The sequence below is a fragment of the Malaclemys terrapin genome, chromosome 3 (genome assembly GCF_027887155.1).
Source record: "Malaclemys terrapin pileata isolate rMalTer1 chromosome 3, rMalTer1.hap1, whole genome shotgun sequence".
Taxonomy (NCBI): domain Eukaryota; kingdom Metazoa; phylum Chordata; order Testudines; family Emydidae; genus Malaclemys; species Malaclemys terrapin.
Window position 1 is genome coordinate 131,885,783 of NC_071507.1, and position 23,220 is coordinate 131,909,002.

At 38.2% G+C, this 23,220-nt stretch overlaps 1 protein-coding gene across 4 annotated transcripts in view; it reads right to left on the minus strand.

Annotated features, from left to right (window-relative positions):
• The window catches only part of GRIK2 (glutamate ionotropic receptor kainate type subunit 2), a 584,433-nt gene that overhangs the window by 252,510 nt on the left and 308,703 nt on the right, over positions 1–23,220 (minus strand). For all 4 annotated transcript variants that reach the window (XM_054023645.1, XM_054023644.1, XM_054023647.1 and 1 more), the window contains exons 8-10: positions 22,591–22,734; positions 20,950–21,057; positions 9,719–9,832 (exon numbers count right to left, since the gene is read on the minus strand). In XM_054023645.1, the coding sequence (XP_053879620.1) occupies positions 9,719–9,832; positions 20,950–21,057; positions 22,591–22,734 (366 nt within the window). The remainder of the gene's footprint in view (positions 1–9,718; positions 9,833–20,949; positions 21,058–22,590; positions 22,735–23,220) is intronic.

Below are 23,220 nucleotides of genomic sequence, written 5' to 3' on the forward strand. Positions count from 1 at the left end.
TGACCTCAGCAACAGACTGTGAAGTTCTCAGAGGGTTTATCAGAACTAGAGCTGGCCAGAAACTGGAATTTCCATTCAGTGGGAAATTCCAAAACAAAATAACAAACAAAAACCACACCGCACACACTACAAACATTCCAGAATGGGTCAAACCCCAAAATTTAAATATTTCCACAGAACAAGAATTCTGACATTTAGTTTAGACCTTTTTTGAAAAGTTTCCAAGGCTCTCCAAGCTTCTTGGAGCTCAGGCAGTCCATCAGGTAAGAAGATGAGCAGCCCAGGAGCATGGAAGACCTGGCTCTGGAGTAATCTACACTGCAGCTGTGAGAATGCCTCCCAACCAAGGTAGCCAGACTCATGCTTGCAGGGCTTGAGATAGCATGCTAAAAATAGCAATGTGAACATTGCAGCTCCAGCGAAGACTCAGGCTAGCTACCCAACTCAGACCCGTAGGGTATGTCTACCCTGCAACGTAAACTCAAGGTTCAAACTCAGGCTCAGGTCTAATCCCTCTTCTGTCTACAAACAAATTGTGCTAACCCAGAGTCTCAGGACCTCAAGGGGGTGGGGTGCTTGAACCTGAGTCATGCTGGGACCCAGCAGTGTAGATGTAGCCCTGACTTGTGCTCTGGAGTCTGCCAAAAGTTTCCCACAATCCCATGGGCTGACTATGTCCTTTGGACAATGAGGTTTGGTGGACAATCAAGTTTTCCCACACTGCACCATGAACAAAAGGTCCAGTGTGGCTACATTTTGGGAAGGTGCTAGGAAGTTTGGGATATGAGAGCGCCCCCATAATGAAGTGTAGACCTCGGAGCCCCAGGTTAGGACCCAGGATTCTACAATTCTAACCTGGGGTTGCAAATGAGTACAGATGCTCAAGCTAGGTTAACAATCTCAGAGTCTGCTAACTCAAGTTCTACTAACCCTGGGCTTACATTGGACAGTTTGGCTATGTCTACACTGCAATGTCCATGCTGCTATTCTTAGCATGATAGCTTGAGCTATGAGTTTCTCTGCATGGGCTGGGAGACTCACTCCCACCTGCAGTGCTGATATACCTGAAGGTTCCTGGCAGCCTTTGCTTCCTATGGCCTGTGCTATGCAGTGGTGCCTTCTTGCCTTAGAATCTATGAAACGCCAGTTTGTTTATTTTTTCTCTGGGCGTATAAAGCCATCTACAAAAGACCAGGTAGGAGGCAGGTCAGAGTCACAATCTTTAAACCACCTGCAACCACCTTTACTATATAAAAGGAAAGCAGAGCACTGTCTGGAATTTTAGAAGGTAGTGAAACAAGCAGAAATAAGGTTCTTAAAAATAACAGCTCTTGGCAAGCAGACCAGACAGCCAAGGAAAATAACCAAGGTATCATCCATGCACATAATACATATACAGGACAGTAATGGGGCTGATTTAAATGAGGTATTAGTTCTATTGCAAAATCCGTACTGTCAGGGTAATTGAGCCAAGTGGTCTTTTCTAACAATATTTCAAAATGCAAGAAAGGAAATAAAAGTGCAGAAATAAAGCGAAAACTATGTTTTCCATGCTATGTCTTTGCATTTCGATAGTTGCACTGGAGATTCTCTCTCACGGATTCCCTGCCTATCCATGTAGCATCTAGCAAAGTGGCTGGCATATACCATGTGTTACAGATGGATCAGCAATGGCATACATCTGTCATGCCAGCTGTGTAGCTTTCCACACTATCTTTGTTTTCTCCAGCTAGCAGCCAGCACTGATACCACGCTGCCCTTCAGGGGCTATATTCTTCCTTGATGGTACCCTAGTGACACTGGACAAAGCAGAAACATTAACAGGAGTAGCAGCACAACAAACATGGGCCTCTAAATTAGGTTGGTTGCTGTTATAGAACCTGCTACCGACACTTTTGGAGGGATCCCTAAAGCTATAACTGGCTAGTACTCTCCTCTGTGATTTTAAATTTTCAATTATTTTGGATAGCTTTGTCCCACACATGCAGTCTTTTGCAGTGGGCTGTATAGCTGAAACTAGTATAATATAGTGAAATAAAAAGAGAAAAAAAATCTCCTGCCCACTATGTTGACTGTCCGGAGAACAAAGATAATAATATGTTTCTTATGTGAAAATACATTTATTAAACACAAAGAAATGATGCCACAAATGCAAGGCACCACACCTACTCTCTGTTCATTCAAACCAAACAACCATATTTATACACTTGGCAGAATTCAATTTTTATTTGTTATAATTTTGCTGGATAATATTGACATTTATTTGTAAGCATTTTTTAATTGTATTCATTTAAATTTTCACAGACAAAATTCTGGGTTTCTGATTTTTATCAATTTAAACCTTCAGAGTTGTGGGAAACAATGGGGGGGACAGACAATAATTATTTAATGACAATAGACATTGACATTCAAAAGGTTAAAGCTTTGCAAAACGCTAAAACACAAAATGTCAACATCACATGTCAAAATATAAAAAGTAAATATCCCTCAATCAAACTATAATAATTATAAAGCAGCATTTTTCTTACTTTGCCTACCTGTACATTTTGATTATCAATGGAAATCTTTTTTGTCAGTTTGTGTGTGTAGGGTGAAGTCGACATTTACCAACTTTTACTGATAAAAATATAATCTTTCCAAGCCTACTTACATATCAATAGACTCAGAAGAGATTTTTGGACCTTTAATTATTTTGAGCACCTCCCTCCCCATTTCTTTTGTTTTCAGTTAACAAGAGTTATTAGTTACCCAAGCCTTCAGCAAACAGTAATTGAGGTGTAAAAAGGCAATTACTGCACTACAAATGAGCAGCTAGTAACACCCATTTGAATATCCTCCCATTTCTTTTCTTAATTATGCATTCCATCTGGAAGTGTGGGATGAGGACAGATGTCTACACAACTAGCAACCAAAAATTATCCTTAAGAAAATGTAGTTCTTGTCTACACTGGGAATTTGCCACATTTACAAACTTATGTGGCCATTCTAATGCACACCTCTGGGACATACAGGCAAAACCACTAACTGCACTGATGGATTTTATCTTTTTGCAAAGCCAGCATTCTGACTAAAATTATTACCACTATACTAAATCAATATGACACATATGCTAAATTGATTAAAATCTTGCTAAACTATAATCAAAACTTCTTGATTTAAACAAAAACCCTATAATTAACCTAGGTAGCTGTAGAAGAGAATGCAGGCAGAAGCCCAGCAGCAGAGTGGGGGCTATCCTGTTTACTGCGCTCAGTGTAGCATGTATGATTACCTGCCCTGTGGGCAGGTGGCGTATGTGTGCATTCAGTGCAAGGAGTTCCTGGCCCTCAGAGACCGCGTACGGGCTTTGGAGGCCAGGGTGGTGGAACTGGAGGAGCTAAGGGAGACAGAGAGGAATGTTGATGAGGCTTTCCGGGACACTGTAAAACACTCCAGTCAGACAGACCCTGCGCTGTTAAGGAGGATGAAGGACTCAGGGAAGGAGAGTAGTCAATGGGAGCAGAGGGAAACCGTCCCATAGTTGGGACCCTCCTTCTAGATGATGTTGGGGTATCCTCTCGCACTGAAGTTACCTCTTCGGGGGAGGGAACTCCAGTCATTAGGAAAAGGCAGGTGTTAGTAATGGGAGATTCGATCATTAGAAATGTAGATAGCTGGGTTTGTGATGAACGGGAGAACCATATGGTGACTTGCCTTCCTGGTGTGAAGGTTGTGTATCTCTTGAGGCATCTAGATAGACTTATGTGTAGTGCTGGGGAGGAGCCAGTGGTCGTGGTACATATTGGTACCAGTGACATAGGGAAGGGTAGGAGAGACGTCCTAGAGGCCAAATTTAGGCTGCTAGGAAAGAGATTGAAATCCAAGACCTCTATGGTGGCATTCTCAGAAATGCTTCCAGTTCCACGCGCAGGGCCAGGTAGGCAGGCAGAGCTTCAGAGTCTGAGTGGATGAGACAATGGTGTGGAGAGGAGGGGTTAGATTTATTGGGAACAGGGAAAACTTTTGGGATGGGGGAGCCTATGCAGGAAGGATGGTCTCCACCTAAACCAAAGTGGATCCAGACTGCTGGCACATAACATTAAAAAGGTTGCAGAGCAGTTTTTAAACTAAGAAATGGGGGAAAGCCGATTGCTGCAGAGGAGCACATGGATCAGACAGACAGAGACTTCTCTTACAGGAGAGTCTATTGATAGAGAGTCTCTAGGTTTTAGATAGGAGGAGAGGATGGAAGAGGATAAAGTATGGGCCAGATCAGACAAGAAACATTCACATAAAAAAGAATCTGACACATCAGAAAAGGACAGACAAATAAACAGTGACACGTTTTTAAAGTGCTTGTACACAAATGCTAGAAGTCTAAATAATAAGATGGGTGAACTAGAGTGTCTCATGTTAAAGGAGGATATTGATATAATAGGCATCACAGAAACCTGGTGGAGTGAGGACAATCAATGGGACACAATCATTCCAGTGTACAAAATATATCAGCAGGACAGAACAGGTCATGCAGGGGGCGGGGGAGGAGAAGTGGCACTATATGTGAAAGAAAATGTAGACTAAAATGAAGCAAAAATCTTAAATGAATCCACGTGTTCCATAGAATCTCTATGGATAATAATTCCATGCTCTAATAAGAATATAACAGTAGGGATCTATTATTATTATTATTATTATTATCTATTATCGACCACCTGACCAGGACAGTGATAGTGATGATGAAATGCTAAGGGAGATTAGAGAGGCTATCAAAATAAAGAACTCAGTAATAGTGGGGAATTTCAATTATCCCCATATTGACTGGGTACATGTCACCTCAGGACAAAATGCAGAGACAAAATTTCTCGATACTTTAAATGACTGCTTCTTGGACTCAAAAGGTAATAACAAAATGTTTTTTTAAGTACATCAGAAGCAGGAAGCCTGCTAAACAACCAGTGGGGCCCCTGGATGATTGAGATACAAAAGGAATACTTAAAGACAATAAAGTCATTGCAGAGAAACTAAATGAATTCTTTGCTTCAGTCTTCATGGCTGAGGCTGTTAGGGAGATTCCCAAACCTGAGCCGTCCTTTGTAGGTGACAAATCTGAGGAATGTCACAGATTGAAGTGTCACTAGAGGAGGTTTTGGAATTAATTGATAAACTTAACAGTAACATGTCACAGGGACCAGATGGCATTCACCCAAGAGTTCTGAAAGAACTCAAATGTGAAATTGCGTAACTAGTAACTATGGTTTGTAACCTGTCCTTTAAATCAGCTTCTGTACCCAATGACTGGAAGATAGGTAATGTAATGCTGATATTTAAAAAGGACTCTAGAGGTGATCCCAGCAATTACAGACTGGTAAGTTTAAAGTTAGTACCGGGCAAATTAGTTGAAACAATAGTAAAGAATAAAATTGTCAGACACATATATGGACATAAATTGTTGGGCAAAAGTCAACATGGTTTCTGTAAAGGGAAATCATGTCTTACTAACCTATTAGAGTTCTCTGAAGGGGTCAACAAACATGTGGACAAGGGGAATCCAGTGGACATAGAGTACTTAGATTTCCAGAAAGCCTTTGACAAGGTCCCTCACCAAAGGCTCTTACATAAATTAAGCTGTCATGGAATAAGAGGGACAATTCTTTCATAGATTGAGAACTGTTTAAAAGACAGGGTACAAAGGGTAGGAATTAATGGTAAATTTTCAGAATGGAGAGGGGTAACTAGTGGTGTTCCCCAAGGGTCAGTCCTAGGACCAATCCTATTCAACTTATTCATAAATGTACTGGAGAAAGGGGTAAACAGTAAGGTGGCAAAGTTTGCAGATGATACTAAACTGGTCAAGATAGTTAAGACCAAAGCAGACTGTGAAGAACTTCAAAAAGATTTCAGAAATCTAAGTGATTTGGCAATAAAATGGCAAATGAAATAAATGTAAAGTAATGCACATTGGAAAAAATAACCTCAACTATACGTACAATATGATGGGGACTAATTTAGCTACAACTAATCAGAAAAGAAATTTTGGAGTCATCGTAGATAGTTCTCTGAAGACGTCCATGCAGCGGCAGTCAAAAAAGCAAACAGGATGTTAGGAATCATTAAAAAAGGGATAGAGAATAAGACGGAGAATATCTGATTGCCCTTATATAAATCCATGGTATGCCCACATCTTGAATACTGCGTACAGATGTGGTCTCCTCATCTCAAAAAAAGGTATACTGGTATTAGAAAAGGTTCAGAGAAGGGCAAAAAATGATTAGGGGTTTGGAACGGATCCCATATGAGGAGAGATTAAAGAGGCTAGGACTTTTCATCTTGAAAAAGAGGAGTCTAAGGGGTGGGGATATGATAGAGATATATAAAATCATAAGTGGTGTGGAGAAAGTGAAAAAGCAAAAGTTATTTATTTACTTGTTCCATAATATAAGAACTAGGGGCCACCAAATGAAATTAATGGGTAGCAGGTTTAAAACAAATAAAAGCAAGTTCTTCACACAGCACATAGTCAACCCGTGGAATTCCTTGCCTGGACAGGTTGTGGAGGCTAGGACTATAACAGGGTTTAAAAGAGAACTAGATAAATTTATGAAGGTTAAGTCCATTAATGGCTATTAGCCAGGATGGGTAAGAAATGGTGTCCCTGGTCTCTGTTTGTCAGAAGGTGGAGATGAATGGCAGGAGAGAGATTACTTGATCATTACTTGTTAGATTCATCCCTCTGGGGCACCTGGCATTGGCCACTGTCGGTAGACAGGATACTGGGCTGGATGGACCTTTGGTCTGACCCAGTATGGCCATTCTTATGTTCTTATATTCTTGCTAACTAATAGATCTCAAAATATAATTGTTAATGGAGAATCCCCAGTTAGAGGGGATGTTTCTAGTGGGGTCCTGCAGGGTTTGGTTCTTGGATAGGGTGACCAGATGTCCTGATTTTATAGGGACAGTCCTGATTTTTTTATCTTTTTCTTATATAGGTTCCTATTATCCCCCACATCCTGTCCTGGTTTTTCATACTTACTATCTGGTCACCCTATTCTTGGACCAATATTGTTATCACTGATCTGGAAGAAAATATAAAATAATTACTGATGAAGTTGGCAGATGATTCAAAGATTGGTTGGGTAGAGAATAATGAGGAGGCCAGGTCACTGATACAGAGCAATCTGAATTGCTTGGTAAAATGGATGCAATCAAACAACAGGACTTTTAACACTGCCAAATGCATGGACATAAATCTAAGAACAAAGAATGTTGGCCATACTAATTGGACTGGGTATTATATTTTCTGGAAAACAGCAACTTTGGAAAGGATTTTGGAAACATTGTTCATAACCAGTTGAACATGAGCTCCCAGTCTGACATGGTGGCAAAAAAAGCTAAAATGCATGTAAACGAAGTGTTGGGGATGAGCAGGGAGGAGAGCATTATTACCTTAGTATATGGCATTAGTGAGACCATTACCGGAATACTGCATCCATTTCTGGAGTGCACGTTTTTAAAAAAGGATGTTGAAAACTTGGAGAGGGCTTAGGGAAGAAGTGAAAGAATGATTCTTGAAACCTCTTCTTACAAGAAGAGACTAAAAAGTTCAGCCTAAAGCTTATGAAGAAGAAACATAAGAGATGATGTGATCATGGATTGTAATTACTTATACAGGAAGATGATGATATTGCAGGGTTCTTTAAAATATAGCAGCCAAAGTTCTAAAAATATCTAATGGCTGGAAGTTAGCTATATTCAAATTGGAAATAAATTGCATATTTTTAACTGAGAATATTTAACCATTGGAACAGGTTCCCGAGGCATGTTGGTTGAGTCCCCATCACTTGGAGTCTTTACATCAAGAATGGATATTTTGCTAATACATATGCTGTAGTTCAAACAGGTTTTTGGGCAAGACGCAAAAATTATTAGGTAAACTTCTATGGCTCATGTTATGCAAAGTGGTCAGACTAGATGAACACAATGGTCCCTTTTGGCTTTAAAAATCTATTAACCTATAAAAATCCAGTTTGAAATTTTAAAATAAACCTAAGTTGCCAGCAGTGTCTGAATGTTAGTTCAGATACAGGCACAGAATCATCCTTCTGATTGGATTGCAGAATTAGAGGAATAGTGTGCATGCAATATAGCTGCAGTCATGTTGAGTCCAAGATATTAGAGAGACAATGTAGATGAGGTAATAAACTAATATCTTTTATTGGACAAATTTCTGTTGGTGAGAGAGACAAGCTTTCAAGCCAGACAAAGCTCTTCTTCAGGTCTGGAAAAGATATTCCCAGTGTCACAGCTAAAAGCCAGGTGGAACAGATTGTTTAGCATAAGTAGTTAGTACACATTCCAGGTGGAGTGGCCTGTTAACACCTCTGCAGTCATAAAAAAAATGGGGTTAGTGGGTTTCAGATTGGTTTAATAAGCCATAAACTCAATGTCTCTGTTCAGTCCATAATTTTTAGTGTCTAGCAGAATTATGAATCTAAGCTCTCAGTCTCATCTTTTGAAAGTGTTGTGCAGGTTTCCTATAAGGCTGAGGACTGATAGATCAGATAGGAGTGATTGCTTTGTGAAAAATGTTCATCCTCAGAAAATAGGATGTTTGTGTCTTATATCATCATATATATTATATATTATTATCTGTTCTGGCAGATGTTTTGAGTTGGTATCTCCCAATCTGTGCAGAGCTTGCTTCTGATGATAAACTTGGAGAGGTTGGGTGGGTTATTTGAAGCCCAGAAGTGAATGCAATGAATCCCCACTTCTGGTCTTCAAACAACCCCCAGCCTCTCCCAACAAATCATCAGAAGCAGGAATATCTCTGCTAACTACTTATGCTAAATGATCTGTTCCACTTTGCATTTAGCTGTGATTCTCTATGAGTACCATTTCCCAGAATTGAAGAAGAGCTCTGTGAGGCTTTTTCACCAACAGAAGTTAGTCCAATAAAAGGAATAGTTTGTTGCATTCTGATACCTGTAACTGCAGAATGGTGGGAGTCAAGTAGCATAAACACTTTCAGAGCTTCTTTTGGTTTGAAATTAAAATTACTGGTTTAAAATAACAGTACAGATATTACTGAATATTAATTTGTGTTATCATTAAACATATACATACAAGAAAGTTAAAATACCTGGCTCATTGGTATTAATTTAGTAATGAGGATGAAAATAACATTGAGGAAAATTGTTCATTTAATTTAAGATAATTGCTAAGAATAAAAATCCTTTCATATGATTAAAAAGGAGGCTTGCTTAAAATTTTCATAATAATTGTGATGAAAAAGACTGAAAAAAACTTGCTACTGTTTGTGACAATAAAACCTGACAGCATTATCTGGCTGACAAAAGTAGTGACAATGTTCTGAATTTGAATCAGTGGCCTAATCATCTTTCAAGTTCATATGAATCAACACTTTTTTTTTTCTAAATATGACTTTTAAAAAGTCTAGATTAATTTGTTTTGTCCACATTTTTTTTAGCCAATAATAAGCAAACCTAAGTTATTAAATGAGATAGCACTAAAGTGAGAGAAAATTTACATCAATTTAGACCAGAACAAAAATCTGTGACTAAATTAACACTGTAACTCATTCATTATACAGTAATTGCTAAATAACTGTAAAATACATGACATACTGTTCATTACCAATGTAATTAGTACGGCTTTTTCTATCCACTTTCATGTACATCCACATTTCCAGAAAAGGAATGCAAATATAATTACTTACCAAGATGGTAGTAACAATTAAAGAGCGATTGGATAGGGAGTCTGTGATGTTTGCTGGTTTTCCTTTCTGATTCTCTGTCATGTTAAGGCCACTTGCTGGATCCCAAGTTCCAATCTATAAAAACAGCATATGCACTTTATAAATTGTCCATCAGTTCTATTAGACGCGTAGGAAAGAATACTGAAAGGAGAAGTTAAGACTGCTAACACTTATTATTCACCTCTACTGCATTATCTGCTGTCGTTATATTAAAGTCTGCTTGTTTAAAGTATGATTCACTGCACTTCAAAGTGTGTCTGGTGAAGTGTGACATTAAGGGCAAAATGATGCAAAGAATTTCTAAAGTCACTCTGAGTGCTTAATTTCCCATTTAAACTTTCATTCTCCAAGATAAACCGCCTCTGATGATAACTTGATAGCTGAGGGGAAATTCATTTGCAGAGCATACAGTATCCCTTCTGTAAATGGATTTATCCCTTCTCATCATAGTTAGCATAAGGGCAAAAAAAGATATTTTGGAGAAAATATAATGGGGAAGATTCAAATTTTATTAAGTGGAATAGTGTGATTGATTTTCTGATAAGATTCTGTACATATATCTTCTGACACTTAGGGCCTTGAAGTCCTTATCCCAGAAACAGTCAATAGCAGTTTTGCCTAAGTAAGGAGTTCAGGTTGTGTCTTATGGGGCTGCATTACTCCAGTGTTATGCCTGTATAACTCCACTAAAATCAATAGTTACACGAGTGTAAAATTTGAATAACCAAGTGTTAAATCCATACCTTAGCACTTCTCTTTAGGTGTAAGACTATTTTGTTTTTTTTGTCTTATTTTAGTTCATTAGGGTGTACAGTCCCCAATCAGAACACCGACAAAATTGGGGCAGTCATGCCTGAAGGGCCCAGACAGTGTCCAACCTGATGCTTGGACTGTGGGAGCTGAGCCTGGTGTCATAGAGTGGTCCCCCCTATACTGGCTCAGTCAATCCCTGTACCTGGTGAGGTGGTGCCACACCTCAGCTCCCAGGGACCCCAATCACTCTCCCATCCCTCCCCTTCCACCTCCCATGTTGTTGCCACCCCTGAGCTTCTCGTTTTCCCTTTCTCTGGAGCGGGGTGGGGGAGACCCTCAGGAAGCAGTATTTGTTTTCCCTTTCCTCACTCCATTAAGGGTTGCCGTATACCCCCCCACGCACACACACATGGGCTGCTGTATCACCCCCCCACACATACACACACAAGGGGTCACTGTACTCCCCCCCACCACACACACACACAGTAGTGCCACTCAGGTCAGTTTTTGTTCAGGAAGGACCTTAACCTACATTTCATACACTGATATGAGCTCTCTTCCCTGCCACTCACCCCTCTGGAAAATAAGATGGACAGCCTTTAAATGAGAGTAAGTAAGGAACTTGAATAACCTTACATACTAGCATATTTCAGTTTTTACATGGGAGTATCCCTTGGAAGGAGTAACTGCCACTGCATTTCCAGACTTTCAGACCACGGGCTCTAAAGCACTGCTGCCCAGTCAGTCAAACGTAACCTGGAAATCGGTTGCAAGGGGGCAATCAGAAATGCACAACCCACTGGCTAAGAAAGCAGCAAAATCCTGGGGTTATTAGGAACCAGCAGGAGCCCAGGCAGGAAGGGAAGGAACAGCTCCCTGCCTCCTTCTGCTGCTGCCTCCATCACTCAGCCACCCATGAAAGTTCAGAGATGTTGGGGAAAGCCGTGATAGGTCACTTGTAGAACAGAACTGGCAAGAAGGGGAGAGATAAGGTGGGAGCTGGGGAAGAGGAAGCTAAGACTAGGGGTGACCTGGGTCTGTCAATGCTGTTCCTGTACAAGAGTGAGTTAGGTAGGATTGGGTTGGGTTAATCTTCACGATCTTTCCAGCATATTCAGCAATTATAGCCTGGTCTCAGGAAAGTAGTCTATGAATAATGCAGATGCAGATATCTAAGGAGATACTTATGGGAATCCCATATGTATGTATTATCCATTTCAAATCTTAAATTCAGAAAACCATATATTTTATTTTATTAAGCCTGCCTAAAAATTCTGATACCCATAGGCAATTAAAGTAATTTCTTCCACTACATCTTTCAACGTAACATGTGTTTTGGTTAATCTAACCACATTTGTGAGTCACTGAGGATTACCACATTAGAATTTTGCTTTTTCTTTAACCAAACCTATCTAGTCTCATAAGTAGTTCTATCATTTAAAGGAGAATTCTTTGTGTAAAAACAAATATCCTACTGTTTTCTCTAAATAGATATAATTATAGTTGCATGTTACAGCATTTTGTTTATCTTTTTTGAAAATTATGAATAAAGAATTTTAAAAACTGAAGGAAAGGGAGGGCCAGACTGCCATAGGTGTGCCACCTTACACGTTATCTCTTTTGGGTGAGCAAAGCTTCAACAACTTATACCATAGATATGGCAGACACTGCTATTGTTCGCAGGTAATGCAGCATATCAACATTCTACTAAAAGCTATTTCTCCATGAATGAAAGTAAAAGTTGAAGATTAACCTTGGCACCAAATCCATTGCAGTAAATTTGTTTAGTGCAAGTGTTTTAATTCTCAAGCCGTCTTAAGAACTGAATAGATTTAGTAAGGTATGTTCAGTGAAAACTGGAAAACAAATAATTCCCTTAAGGCAAAAAATGTAGTGGAATCAAACCAAGCTAATTTATTATGTATAATTGCAATCCAGCCTCTCTATGGCAATCTAAACATGTTGAGTATTATAAGGTACATGTTTAAAGGGAAGTTTACATAGCAATTGCAGTTATGAGCAAAACTTTATCATGAGATCTAAGACAATGGTGGAGGGACAATATAATCTTCAAATCCTTATTCACATAAGTAGCCTTATGTGAATAGCCTCATGACATCACTTGTGAGTAAGAATCTCATGTGAATAAGGGTCCATAAACAGGCCCTAAACTCTCACAATTTCTAGTTGCAGCCAAAGAAAACATACATTTGTAGCTCCTACGGGATATGTATTTATAAAAAAACTAAGCTATTGGAGATCAATATTCAGCAATGACTTTCACATTGTTCTCCAACAGAAAGGCGGCCAGCAATGTCAAAAAGGTCTTGGAGTGTTGCTATAGGTACGAGACACATGAACCAAACATAACAGAAGGGGACAAGGAGCAGGAAATGGAGAAATATTTATTGAATCACAGATAAGACACTCATATTACTCCCAGAATTATATTATTATTAAGGACCTATTTAGCCTGTCATATTGCGGAAATTGCAGATTCCACAATATTAGGCTTCCATTGCAATTTTGACAGTAGGAGCCCTGCGGTGTGCGGGGCTGACGGTGGGAGCTTCTGGGGGTGGGAGGGGCGCTGTCAGGCCCAGGCCCCTGCTTTCAGCCCTGGGCCGGTGACAGCGGAAACCCCTGCTCTGAGCCTTGTGTTCCCATTTTCAGCCCCAGGCAGACACCAGAAAATCACAGAAAAGTAATGATAGACTTTATTACTGCAATTATTACTTTTCCATAATTTTCCATGGCTTGTCCGCAACTCTGCTGCAATTTTTTGACAATCATCCCGCAATTCAAGTAGAGCCTTAATTGTTATGTAATTAATCTCTACTAACAGAAATGTACGTCTTATGCCTAAGAGAAATCAATCATTTGTAGGCAGGTATATACACAGTTCCATTGGGTAAATCAATCAAATAGATCCTTTCACTACAATATTAACAGGGTTTTCATGACATTTATCTGACACAGGCTCAATATAAACATAATAAAAAACTGAAAGATGATCAGAAGTCTCCTAAAAATATTCAGTGTGTGGATAACATAGAGTTCAGCAAATACCAAAAGATATGATCTGGAAATATCCACTTGCATTTTAAAATGAATTAGCTTCATTTATGCTCAAACATCTTGTATGCACTTTCTACAAAGATTAGAGTAACTGAGTTTTCTCCCACAAATGTTCATGGAAAAAATTTCAAACGTGAACAAAATAAGTTTGAATTTGCACAATTATTTGTGCCAGAAAAAATGTGTAAGATTAATGCAAACACTATTAGAATTCACAAATGAGCAGTTAGTCGCAGGTCTAGAGAATAATATCACTGTGCAAAGGATACTTTAATCTAATATAAAGTATCTGAGAAAATGCAGTGATTTAGCTTAGTTCTTCTGAAAGCTCCAGAATGGCCTCAACAAATCTGCTGTAAAATGTTTAAAGTGGTCTTTTTCTTTTACCACATATCACATTGTAAAGATCTGCTTTTAGTCATGTCAATAACAATCTAGCAAAAGTTATGTGTGAAAAAATTCTATTCCACTTTCTGTGGAAATGTAAGAAATCAAGTGTTTAGCCTCCTCTTGAACACCCTCATATTCCCTTTGAAGCTACTATATTTGCTAGAAACAATCTGATTTAATACAAATCCTCAGACGCTGTAAGACATGTATTGTACTCATCTTGAAACTGAGCTTGGCTGAGTTCATGTCTAGACTACAGAGGAGTTTACTGTATGTCAGTCAAATGAGACTTTACCCACGGATATTTCAAAATATAGATTATACGCAATTTATTGCCTACTTAGACTGTAGATAAAATGTCATTTTTATAACTAACCAAATGTTCTTTCACTGTTATTTTCAGAATTACCCTCAAAATGTTGACATTTTTCTGACTGTGAGGTGCCCAAACATGAATGTACTGTTTTAGATGTGGTGCCTTTAGTGTTGCAATAAGAGGGATCACCATCTTTATGGTCTGTGATGCAAATTTTTCAAGTGTGCAGCCAAAATCACATTGGCTTTCCCCACCACAATACATGACAAGCTCCTATAGTTTACTACCCTATCATTATTATTTTTATACTTATTAGACATTTCTATAGTGCTTATTACTTCAAGATCTGCGCTATTATCTTTTTGATATTAGTATTTCTCATTTAAGTCCTTTCCATTTAATCTCTGAGTTCCATATTCCATTTTCCTCAAAAAATATGTAACTTACTTGTTTGAAACTCATTTTGTTATTGCACATATTTCTGATCTTTTTGTTCATTTGTTTGTCCTCTCTGGCATTTGTATAGTAATATACCTTCCACTTTCATATTTGTTAATTTAAGTAATGTGCCATTCACTCTTCCTTCCAGTTCATTAATGAAGATATTAAATATAGCCAAATTTGCAGTGTAACATTGGACAATATTTTTCAACTCAATTCATACCATATATTCATGTACTTCAGCCAATTTTCAGTCAATTTGATAGTGTTCTTGTCCAAGGCAATTTTATTCTTGTTTCACTAGTAATATTTCATGACACAATGTATCAAATGCTGTATTAAAATTCAGATATCGTGGGGACCAACTTAAAGTAAAGTAATTTCCCCCCGCAGAGCAGCCTTACTATAAGTAATGCTTCACTATAATCAGAGTGATAATTTGCTTTTTATAATGGATTGCAGCAATTTGGGACTGTCACTGTACTTAACTTAGGTTTCACTATGTCCAAATTCACTAAGGGAATTCTACTATACATTGTTTACTGAACTCTAATTCTTCATTTTCATGTATTATTTTAAAAAAATCAGTCTTGTCTGGCATTACTTGCTATTTGTACATCCATGGTGTTTTATTGCTTACAGGTCTGTTATTCTCTAAGGCCAATATTTTCAAAAATGGGTGCATCCAGGAGAATTAATCTGAATTAATTTCAGGTATAAATTTGAAGTGGATTCGTTAAACCATATTAAATCTCTGTGTGAACACTCTCCTGCAGAATTAAAGTGTTGTTACATCAGTTTAATTACTTTGGAAATTAATTAAACTAAACCGAATTAGGGTCATTTTATTTCTGAACAACAGGGATTTAACGAATCCACTTCAAATTCACACCTTTAGTTAATTCAGATTAATTTTCATGGATGTCCCCATACAGACAAGCCCTTGGGCATGCTCATTCCAATGCAGGATCGTTCCCTACTGTACTGTCTCTAAGGTTTTTATTTAGTACAGTTTTATAAGTCCCAAGAGACGGGTCTTCCACCACTTCTCTTTGAAGGCTATTCTGCTGCCTGAGCCACCTAACTGTGAGAAAGTTTACCACAATACATAGCCATAATTTTCCAGTTTGTTAATTTCATGGTTCTACTCACTTCCCCGTCTTTGTTGTGTGTACTCAAATGCTTATAAACCAATATATTGTTCTCAGTTACTATTTAGCTAAAATAAAATATTTAAACTCTTCAATTGTCCATGAAAGCCAGTTCTTCCACCCCTGATTATTTTTGTTGTTCTTCCTGCAGTTTGTCAATATATTTTGGTAATAACCCAAAATGAATGCAATATTTCAGTGAGGTCACAATAAACCACATAGAAAGGGATTACTAACTCCCTGCTCTGTGATACCTTCGTAGCAGGCAGCTCAAACTAGTGGTTTTTTGTTTTAGATTTTTTAAGCTCCACCGCCTACTATGTCTATTTTGCTGCCCCTTATGTCTCTTTCAGCATTACTGCTTCCCAAGTTTCTCCCTCCTATTAGGTATGTGTGTTTTGGATTATTTTCCTCCAGATGTATGTCTGCAATCTTTTCCAAACTGAAAAATTTCTGACTGCATTTGTTTCCCAAATTTCTAATCTCTGTGTCTCTTTGTTTCACTTCTTTGTCTTGACTGTGGTTCATATCTCCTAATTTCAACTGTATCAACTGTAAATTTAATTAACATGCTTTTTGCTCCCTCTTCCAGATCAAAAATTATGTTTAATAAGGCCAGACATAACACAGATCGCTATGGAAGACAATAGACACTTCCTGTAGTTCAATATGTTGCCATTTATCAACACCTTTTGTTGATGGTCTTTCAGATAACTTTCAATCCACATGACACTGCTTCTATCCAAGCCAACTTGCATTAATTTTTCAACTAAAATTGCAAAATACAGTATCAAATACTTTACTGAAGTCCAAATATATTACATCCACTATGTTCCTTTCATCCACTAATTTTGTATTTCTATCAAAAAAGCAATCAAGCTTGTCTGGCAAGATTTATGATTTATGCTGCTTATTGTTCTTATACTCCACTGGTCCTCAGTGTCTGTACCAGATGCTTGCTATAGCGCCTTGATTTTTATTTCCTGTATCCACACCCTAGTATTTCACTGTTATTCATTATTAAATTGCATCACACGGGTTTTGTGGATGCTTCTGAAACATATTATAGGGCCTGATCACCCTCAACTCCCTCATATCAATCAAAGCTGAGAGTGCTCAGCACCTCTCAGGATCAGGCCCTCAGTACTACTTCACGTCTTCCTCAAGGTACCCATCAATAATAACACCCAGTTTTGATAACTGTATCACTTCCAGTTTGTATTTATTTCCCATATTCCTTGTATAGTACATAAATCCTTATGTCTGTTGTTATATATGTGTCTGTAGATCATTTTCATCCTTCCTCATTTTCAAATCGGAATCATATACCCACCAACCTAGCTTAAAATCTACCTACCAAGCTCAGTTTTAAATCCATATGTTTGTTAATTCTTCTGATGAAATGGAGATCTATTGCACACACTCCCCTCTCATCAAAGAAAGCCTTGTAATGCTCCATAAAAACAAGCTCCTTCTCTGTTCCATTAGCTAGTACTGATTGGCTAGTCTCCAGAATCAGTTTTCTCCCTTCTTCACACTCACATGTGGCACTGGAAGATCTCTGAGATGCTCAGCTGCGTTGCTGCCATCATCAGTTCTATTTCCATGCCTCTAAAGCCATCCTTGATTCTATAGAACTATTTGCCCCACTTTTCTCATTTTCTCCCAATAAGTGGATATTAATTTCCATTATTTAGGTTCTCTTTTGCCCTTCTTGTCAAATTCCTTTCTCTGACTCTAAGGATCCAGCATATTAAAAAATGACTCTATTTGAGTTGTACATGGCCTGGACCATATTTTCAGAACAACCATTTGCCAGGTTGACTCTTGACTCTTGTTTCTGGTGGCTCCCTTTCAATCATTACTCAGGAGACTGACTGTCCTATTTATTCCCTAACTCATGAAGACAAGAGTGTGTGTCGCTGGTGATTACGTTGAACAGCTCTATTTTGTTTCCCTTCTCTTCTTCCTTGGTGCCTGTCTACCTTCATACTTCACCATATCCATCCCATCCTTGGTCTCAAGTGGCTGGGTCTCTCATAACAGTGCCTTCCTTTGTGAACTGATTCAGTTTCTCCTGCTGCTTCAGACCCTTCACTTTTTCTTCCAGAATGCAAGTCAGCTTGCACTGCAAACATATGTATCCCACCAGGCATTCATACAGAAAACATAACATTTTCTGCAATTGACAGTCTCTGTTTCTTTGGTGGTCATATCTCAGTTACTGCTAATACAACTTGCTCTCTGGCTGAATCAAGAAGATTCCCTACTATAAATCTTCATTCTTAAACACTCTTAAGGAATAACCAGTTTGAGGCCCTGTGGCTGTACCTTTGCCCCTAGGATAATATGAAGCCTCTAGTAGTGGATTTGGGATAGGATTAATATAACAATGAATATTATTTACATTAAACTCCTTTATTCAGTTATACATAAAGCTTTATGGAAAAAGGAAATGAGAATCTTATGGCATATTGCAAAATTGACTTCTTCTACTCTGTATAGCAGAAGTAAGATTTGGGCATTCTTACCTTGGGGCAGTATTTGGCAACGCTTTCTCTGGAGCTAAGGGAAGCCACAGTGTTTACCGCAGACCTCTGGACTCTATCTTGGGTCATATGAGGGTCTTGTAAATGCGATTTATAACTTTATATTGCACCACCTGCTGTTAAGAATTTAGTACTGCAAGGACAGCAGCTCCCTATTGAAGAGTGAAAAACTACTCAGTATTGGTTTGTTTTTATTCTGTTTTGTTTTATTTTAGGCAGTTTGTTGCTGTTGGCCCCATACATCTTCCTGATTGGAAGTTGTAAGGTGGAAAAGTGGTTTAATGAGAAAGGAAATATGTACATACAGATACATATATGAAGAAAAAAAAGTGAGGGAGATTGAGTGGAGACCACTGATTAACTAAAACCAGTAAAAGGTGGCCAAGGGACTATAAAACTGGTCTATAGCCTCCTGTGCTCATTCCAGCCTGGAAGCATTCCAGTTTAAGAGCCCAGTTGGACTAAAACCTTTAATCCAAGCTATACACTCAGCCTAGGTGAGGATTTTGTGATGGTTATATCTCTGAGTAAGAGTTTTTGCCAGATGCCTTCTTGCCCTTGAAGGTGGATTTCAGAAGGGGGTGATTGTTTCATATGATTGTTGCTATTAGAGTTCTGAAAGGTAAAATTAAAAGTTCCATTTTGATACTTGATGGACTCCTGATTTACAATCTGCTTTAATTTTTTATGCTGTATTTACTGAATCTATTATCCATGCTACAGTTGTATTATGACAACCTGCTCCCTTCATCTGCAATCACTTTCAGATCTCAGAGCAACGTTTTCAAGTGTGTTTTCCTATAACTAGGCACCTATATTCCATAAGATGTAGGCACTTAAATGAGAGGCCTGATTTTCAGAGCTGGTGAGTACTCATCTCGACATCCCCTCTTCTGGTTCTCTTCTCTGCTCCACACATTTTCCAAGACAGTCTTCATCTTTCAATCAGACTCAATCCCAAGTCCCCACAGCTCCCAAAATTTGGCCCATAATGGACTAAAGAATTATAGAATTCCTCGCAGCAGACCCCAGATTTATTCCACTATACATTCCTGTACTGTATTCAGAGAGAGCATCCGTGATGCCTCTCTTAGCTAGAGGCCGGGTTAATCTCTTCCTTGTTAACCTCTGCATAGGTTACATTGGACACGGATTGGGAGAGAAATCAGACCAAAATTTCAGACATGGGTGCCTATCATTAGGTACTATATATCCACAGCTATCTGAAGAAAGCTGAAGCTGAAAGGCGAAATGAGGCTTTGCATGTTTCTCTTCCTCTCTGTAATGTAGCTGAATTAAGCCACACTTTATAACCCTCTTTTGGACTCAGTTGAAGAAGGTCATGCATTATGGAATAGATTTTCAATGGAGCTCATCCTCCAGCAGCTCCCACTGAACCACCTAAATATGTGGCCAGATTTTCAAAATTGTTCAGCACCCAGAAACTCCTTCAAGAACAATGACCTGTCCAGTGCTCTGGACACTTCTGAAAACTGGCCATTTCATTTCGGTGCCTAAAGGGAAGCTGAGCAACTGTTTTGAAAATCTGTGCTGCAACTCTGGCACTATTAAAATCAATGGAAATGCAACCATTGACTTCCGGGGAGTAGAATTTCAAGCCTGGTCCAAATTATGGGTGTGCTGCACTTTTTTCAATGTATTGCTATCAACCTTAATTTTGGGCTGGGGTTGAGCAAATCCCTGTTGACTGTATGTTTAGTGCTTATGGAGCAGGACAGATACTTTCCATTTGCTTTCTTGTTTTATAACACAAAGCTGTTTAAATTTCACCTAGACATTCAGATTCCTCCCCACATCACTACCCCATCTCCCCAGACTTTCCTAAAAAAACCCATTAAAAAGATAACAAACCATCTCTAGAAACCCCCAGCCCTACTTCTAGAAACACTCAGCTAGTATCCAGCCCTCTGTTTCCATCATCATCTTTTGCAAAATATATGCTTGTTATTTACTTTCTCTATAGCACCTTACAAATTTGTGTTAAGCATTTAACTTGTTACACTTAAAAATGTTACTCTAACATTTTTTGGTACTTGTTCTATGGTTATATGTTGATTATTTATATTTATGTCTGGTGATTGATATTCTGTAATCTCTATGGATCTGAACTGTATACACAAATATTCAGAGCAAAACCCAAGTGTTTCTTAATTATAATGGTATCGAGACCCTAGTAAACTAAGGCAGTACACATTCCCATAGTTCTAGTATAATACATTGCCCGAAACAAAATGCTTAAATTGTCCTAAGTAATACTTTACCTCTACTTCCTAATTGTGAGTTTGCTCTTTATTTCCATCATAAACATAAGAGGTTGGGGGTTTTTTGTAAGGTTATTAAAGGCTACCTCCTTCTTAAGAGCACAAATATGCACCTACATTCAATATGATGCAGTTGTAACATGGTATAAATAGCTTTCTCATATAGGGAAAGTATATATTTTTTAATATTTCACATTATTCTCCAAGCAAATAAGATGAACATCTCAAGTACCTTTTCAAGACCTTCTTCCTTGAGGCTGATCACATCTAAATCAAAATCTGTCCTTAAGCCATTGGTTTTGTTGAAAGTTATCCTGCCTGTGAGACCTTCCCAGTGGGCCTATGAAAGAAGAAAAATAATTTCCATAAATAAGAAGCCAAAAAAAAAAAGAACAAAAAATTAATTTCTACCAAAATGGGAAGATTAATTATTCATTACATTTAAATAATTCACCTCGTGGCTGATCTAAAGATAAAATAATTTCATATTCATTTCTGAGATTCTCAGGGTTTTTCCTAATTAAACCAACCTTTCTTTAATCTCTGTACACAATTTCTTAACAGCCTTCCATTTTAGCCAATAAAAGTGGTCTCACTTAGTGTGATGAAAGACTGTTTCCATTAACTCGCCTCAGACATTTATAATTACCATTTTTATTTTCCCCACTATATGTACTAGATTTGTTTAATTTCTGTCATTTTTCTTTTCTGCAAATAAGGTCTTGATGCTGTGAGGTGCTAAGCCTCAAATCCCTTTGAGACAACAGGCATTGACAGGGTGTTGGTACAATTTTTATAGTGGGGGTGCTGAGAGCCATTTAAACAAACTGTAAACCCTGTATATAATGGAAACAACTTCAAGCCTGGGGGTGCGGCAGCACTCCCAGGACCCCTAGTTCCATCAGCTATGACATTTATGGGACCTGAGTCAGCACCTATCAGAAATGAATGCTTAATTTTAGAAGGCACAATATATTATTTTCTTATAACTTATAGATGACAATTTTTAAGTGGTAGAGCCAAATGTTGCCATTAATGGGTTCTGCAAGCATGGTCATTGTTAATCATTGAAAATAAGAAGTATATTACACTCCCAATATTATCTGTTATAGTGAAAGCATTCAGGAGGAGATGTCAGAAAAGCAATTTATGATCTTGCAAGTAAGCACTGTTAAAAATGGAAATTTACTGCACTGCTATATTTCTCTTTCCCACAGTATCTCCTCTACTTACAATGGAAAATTCAGAGCTAGGCACTTATGGGACAACATATTTGAACAGTGTACAGTGTTGACCCTCAACATCTTAAATTATCCATGACTGTATAAGTACTAAATGTTAAATAAAAATCCAAGAGAAGTTACATTGAGGCAAAACATATAAATTAAAGACATTTATGGAAGAAAATAATCCAGCCTATAGATTTTTTTCAGAGCTGTACAGAATAAATAGCAAAAAGATTAAAGTGGAAAAGGTGGAGGTAAAGTTGCCTGGGAAGTGGTGGACCAAGGAATATAGGCTAGAATTTTGCTTTTCGAATTATTTATTACATATTTGCCTCTATGATCATTTTAGCATCACAGAAGTTCCAAGAAACATCGATCAGCAAAACATTTCATTTTGTCTATTTGAAGTGCAGTACTTTCACTCTTTTGTGTTTTTTATATTTATAAATTGTTCCTGTATGAACAACCATATGAACAGTTTTTAAATGTAAATGAGGCTTTGACTGCAAGTCTCCCCCCACACAACAAGCAGAAATAATCCCACCTGCTGGGGGTGTAGGGGGGATTAAAGTAGACTAAGGGTGGGGGGAAGATGGGATGTGGGTAGGGGTAAGAAGAAACCAGAACATATTTTATTAAAGACATACCTCTTTAATGAGACTCATAAAGCGGGTCCCAAAGCGCCATGGTTTGTGCCGATTACACTGTAATGAACTGACAGTCATCTGTGGGAACTGCTGGACAGCCACTGACACCACATGAACTGCATCATACATTAAAGCTGCGTCCGTCTGAAATTAGAATGAAATCAATGCAGTGAACACAAAATTGAAAGTGCATGACAGAGAATAAAAAAAAGAGAGAAAGAAAAAAATCTGTCCTGCTGTTTGTTATAATGCAGGGAGAAAACAATATGACTGCCTGTGCAGCACTGTCAAATAAAACATAGTTACCAAGTTCCTACATTAGAAATGTCAAGCTCTTCAATTTTAGCTTTTCTTTTTTAATCCGGATATAAGGGCCCAATTATATACTATCTGGGATCACTGCAGAGCTCTGACAACTAAGATGACTTGTTTATAATATTAAAAAAGAAGTACCTTAGGGGCCTATATAAATCACACTATGCATGTATAAGTCAATGAGCAAGTTATTCTCTTGGGTGAGGAGGAAAATGAAAGATTACAAAGGCCTCAGCTAAGAAGGAACATACACAGGCAGTGAAAATAATAATAGTTTTCTATTTTAGAATTACAGAGAAGATACAATCCCAAAGG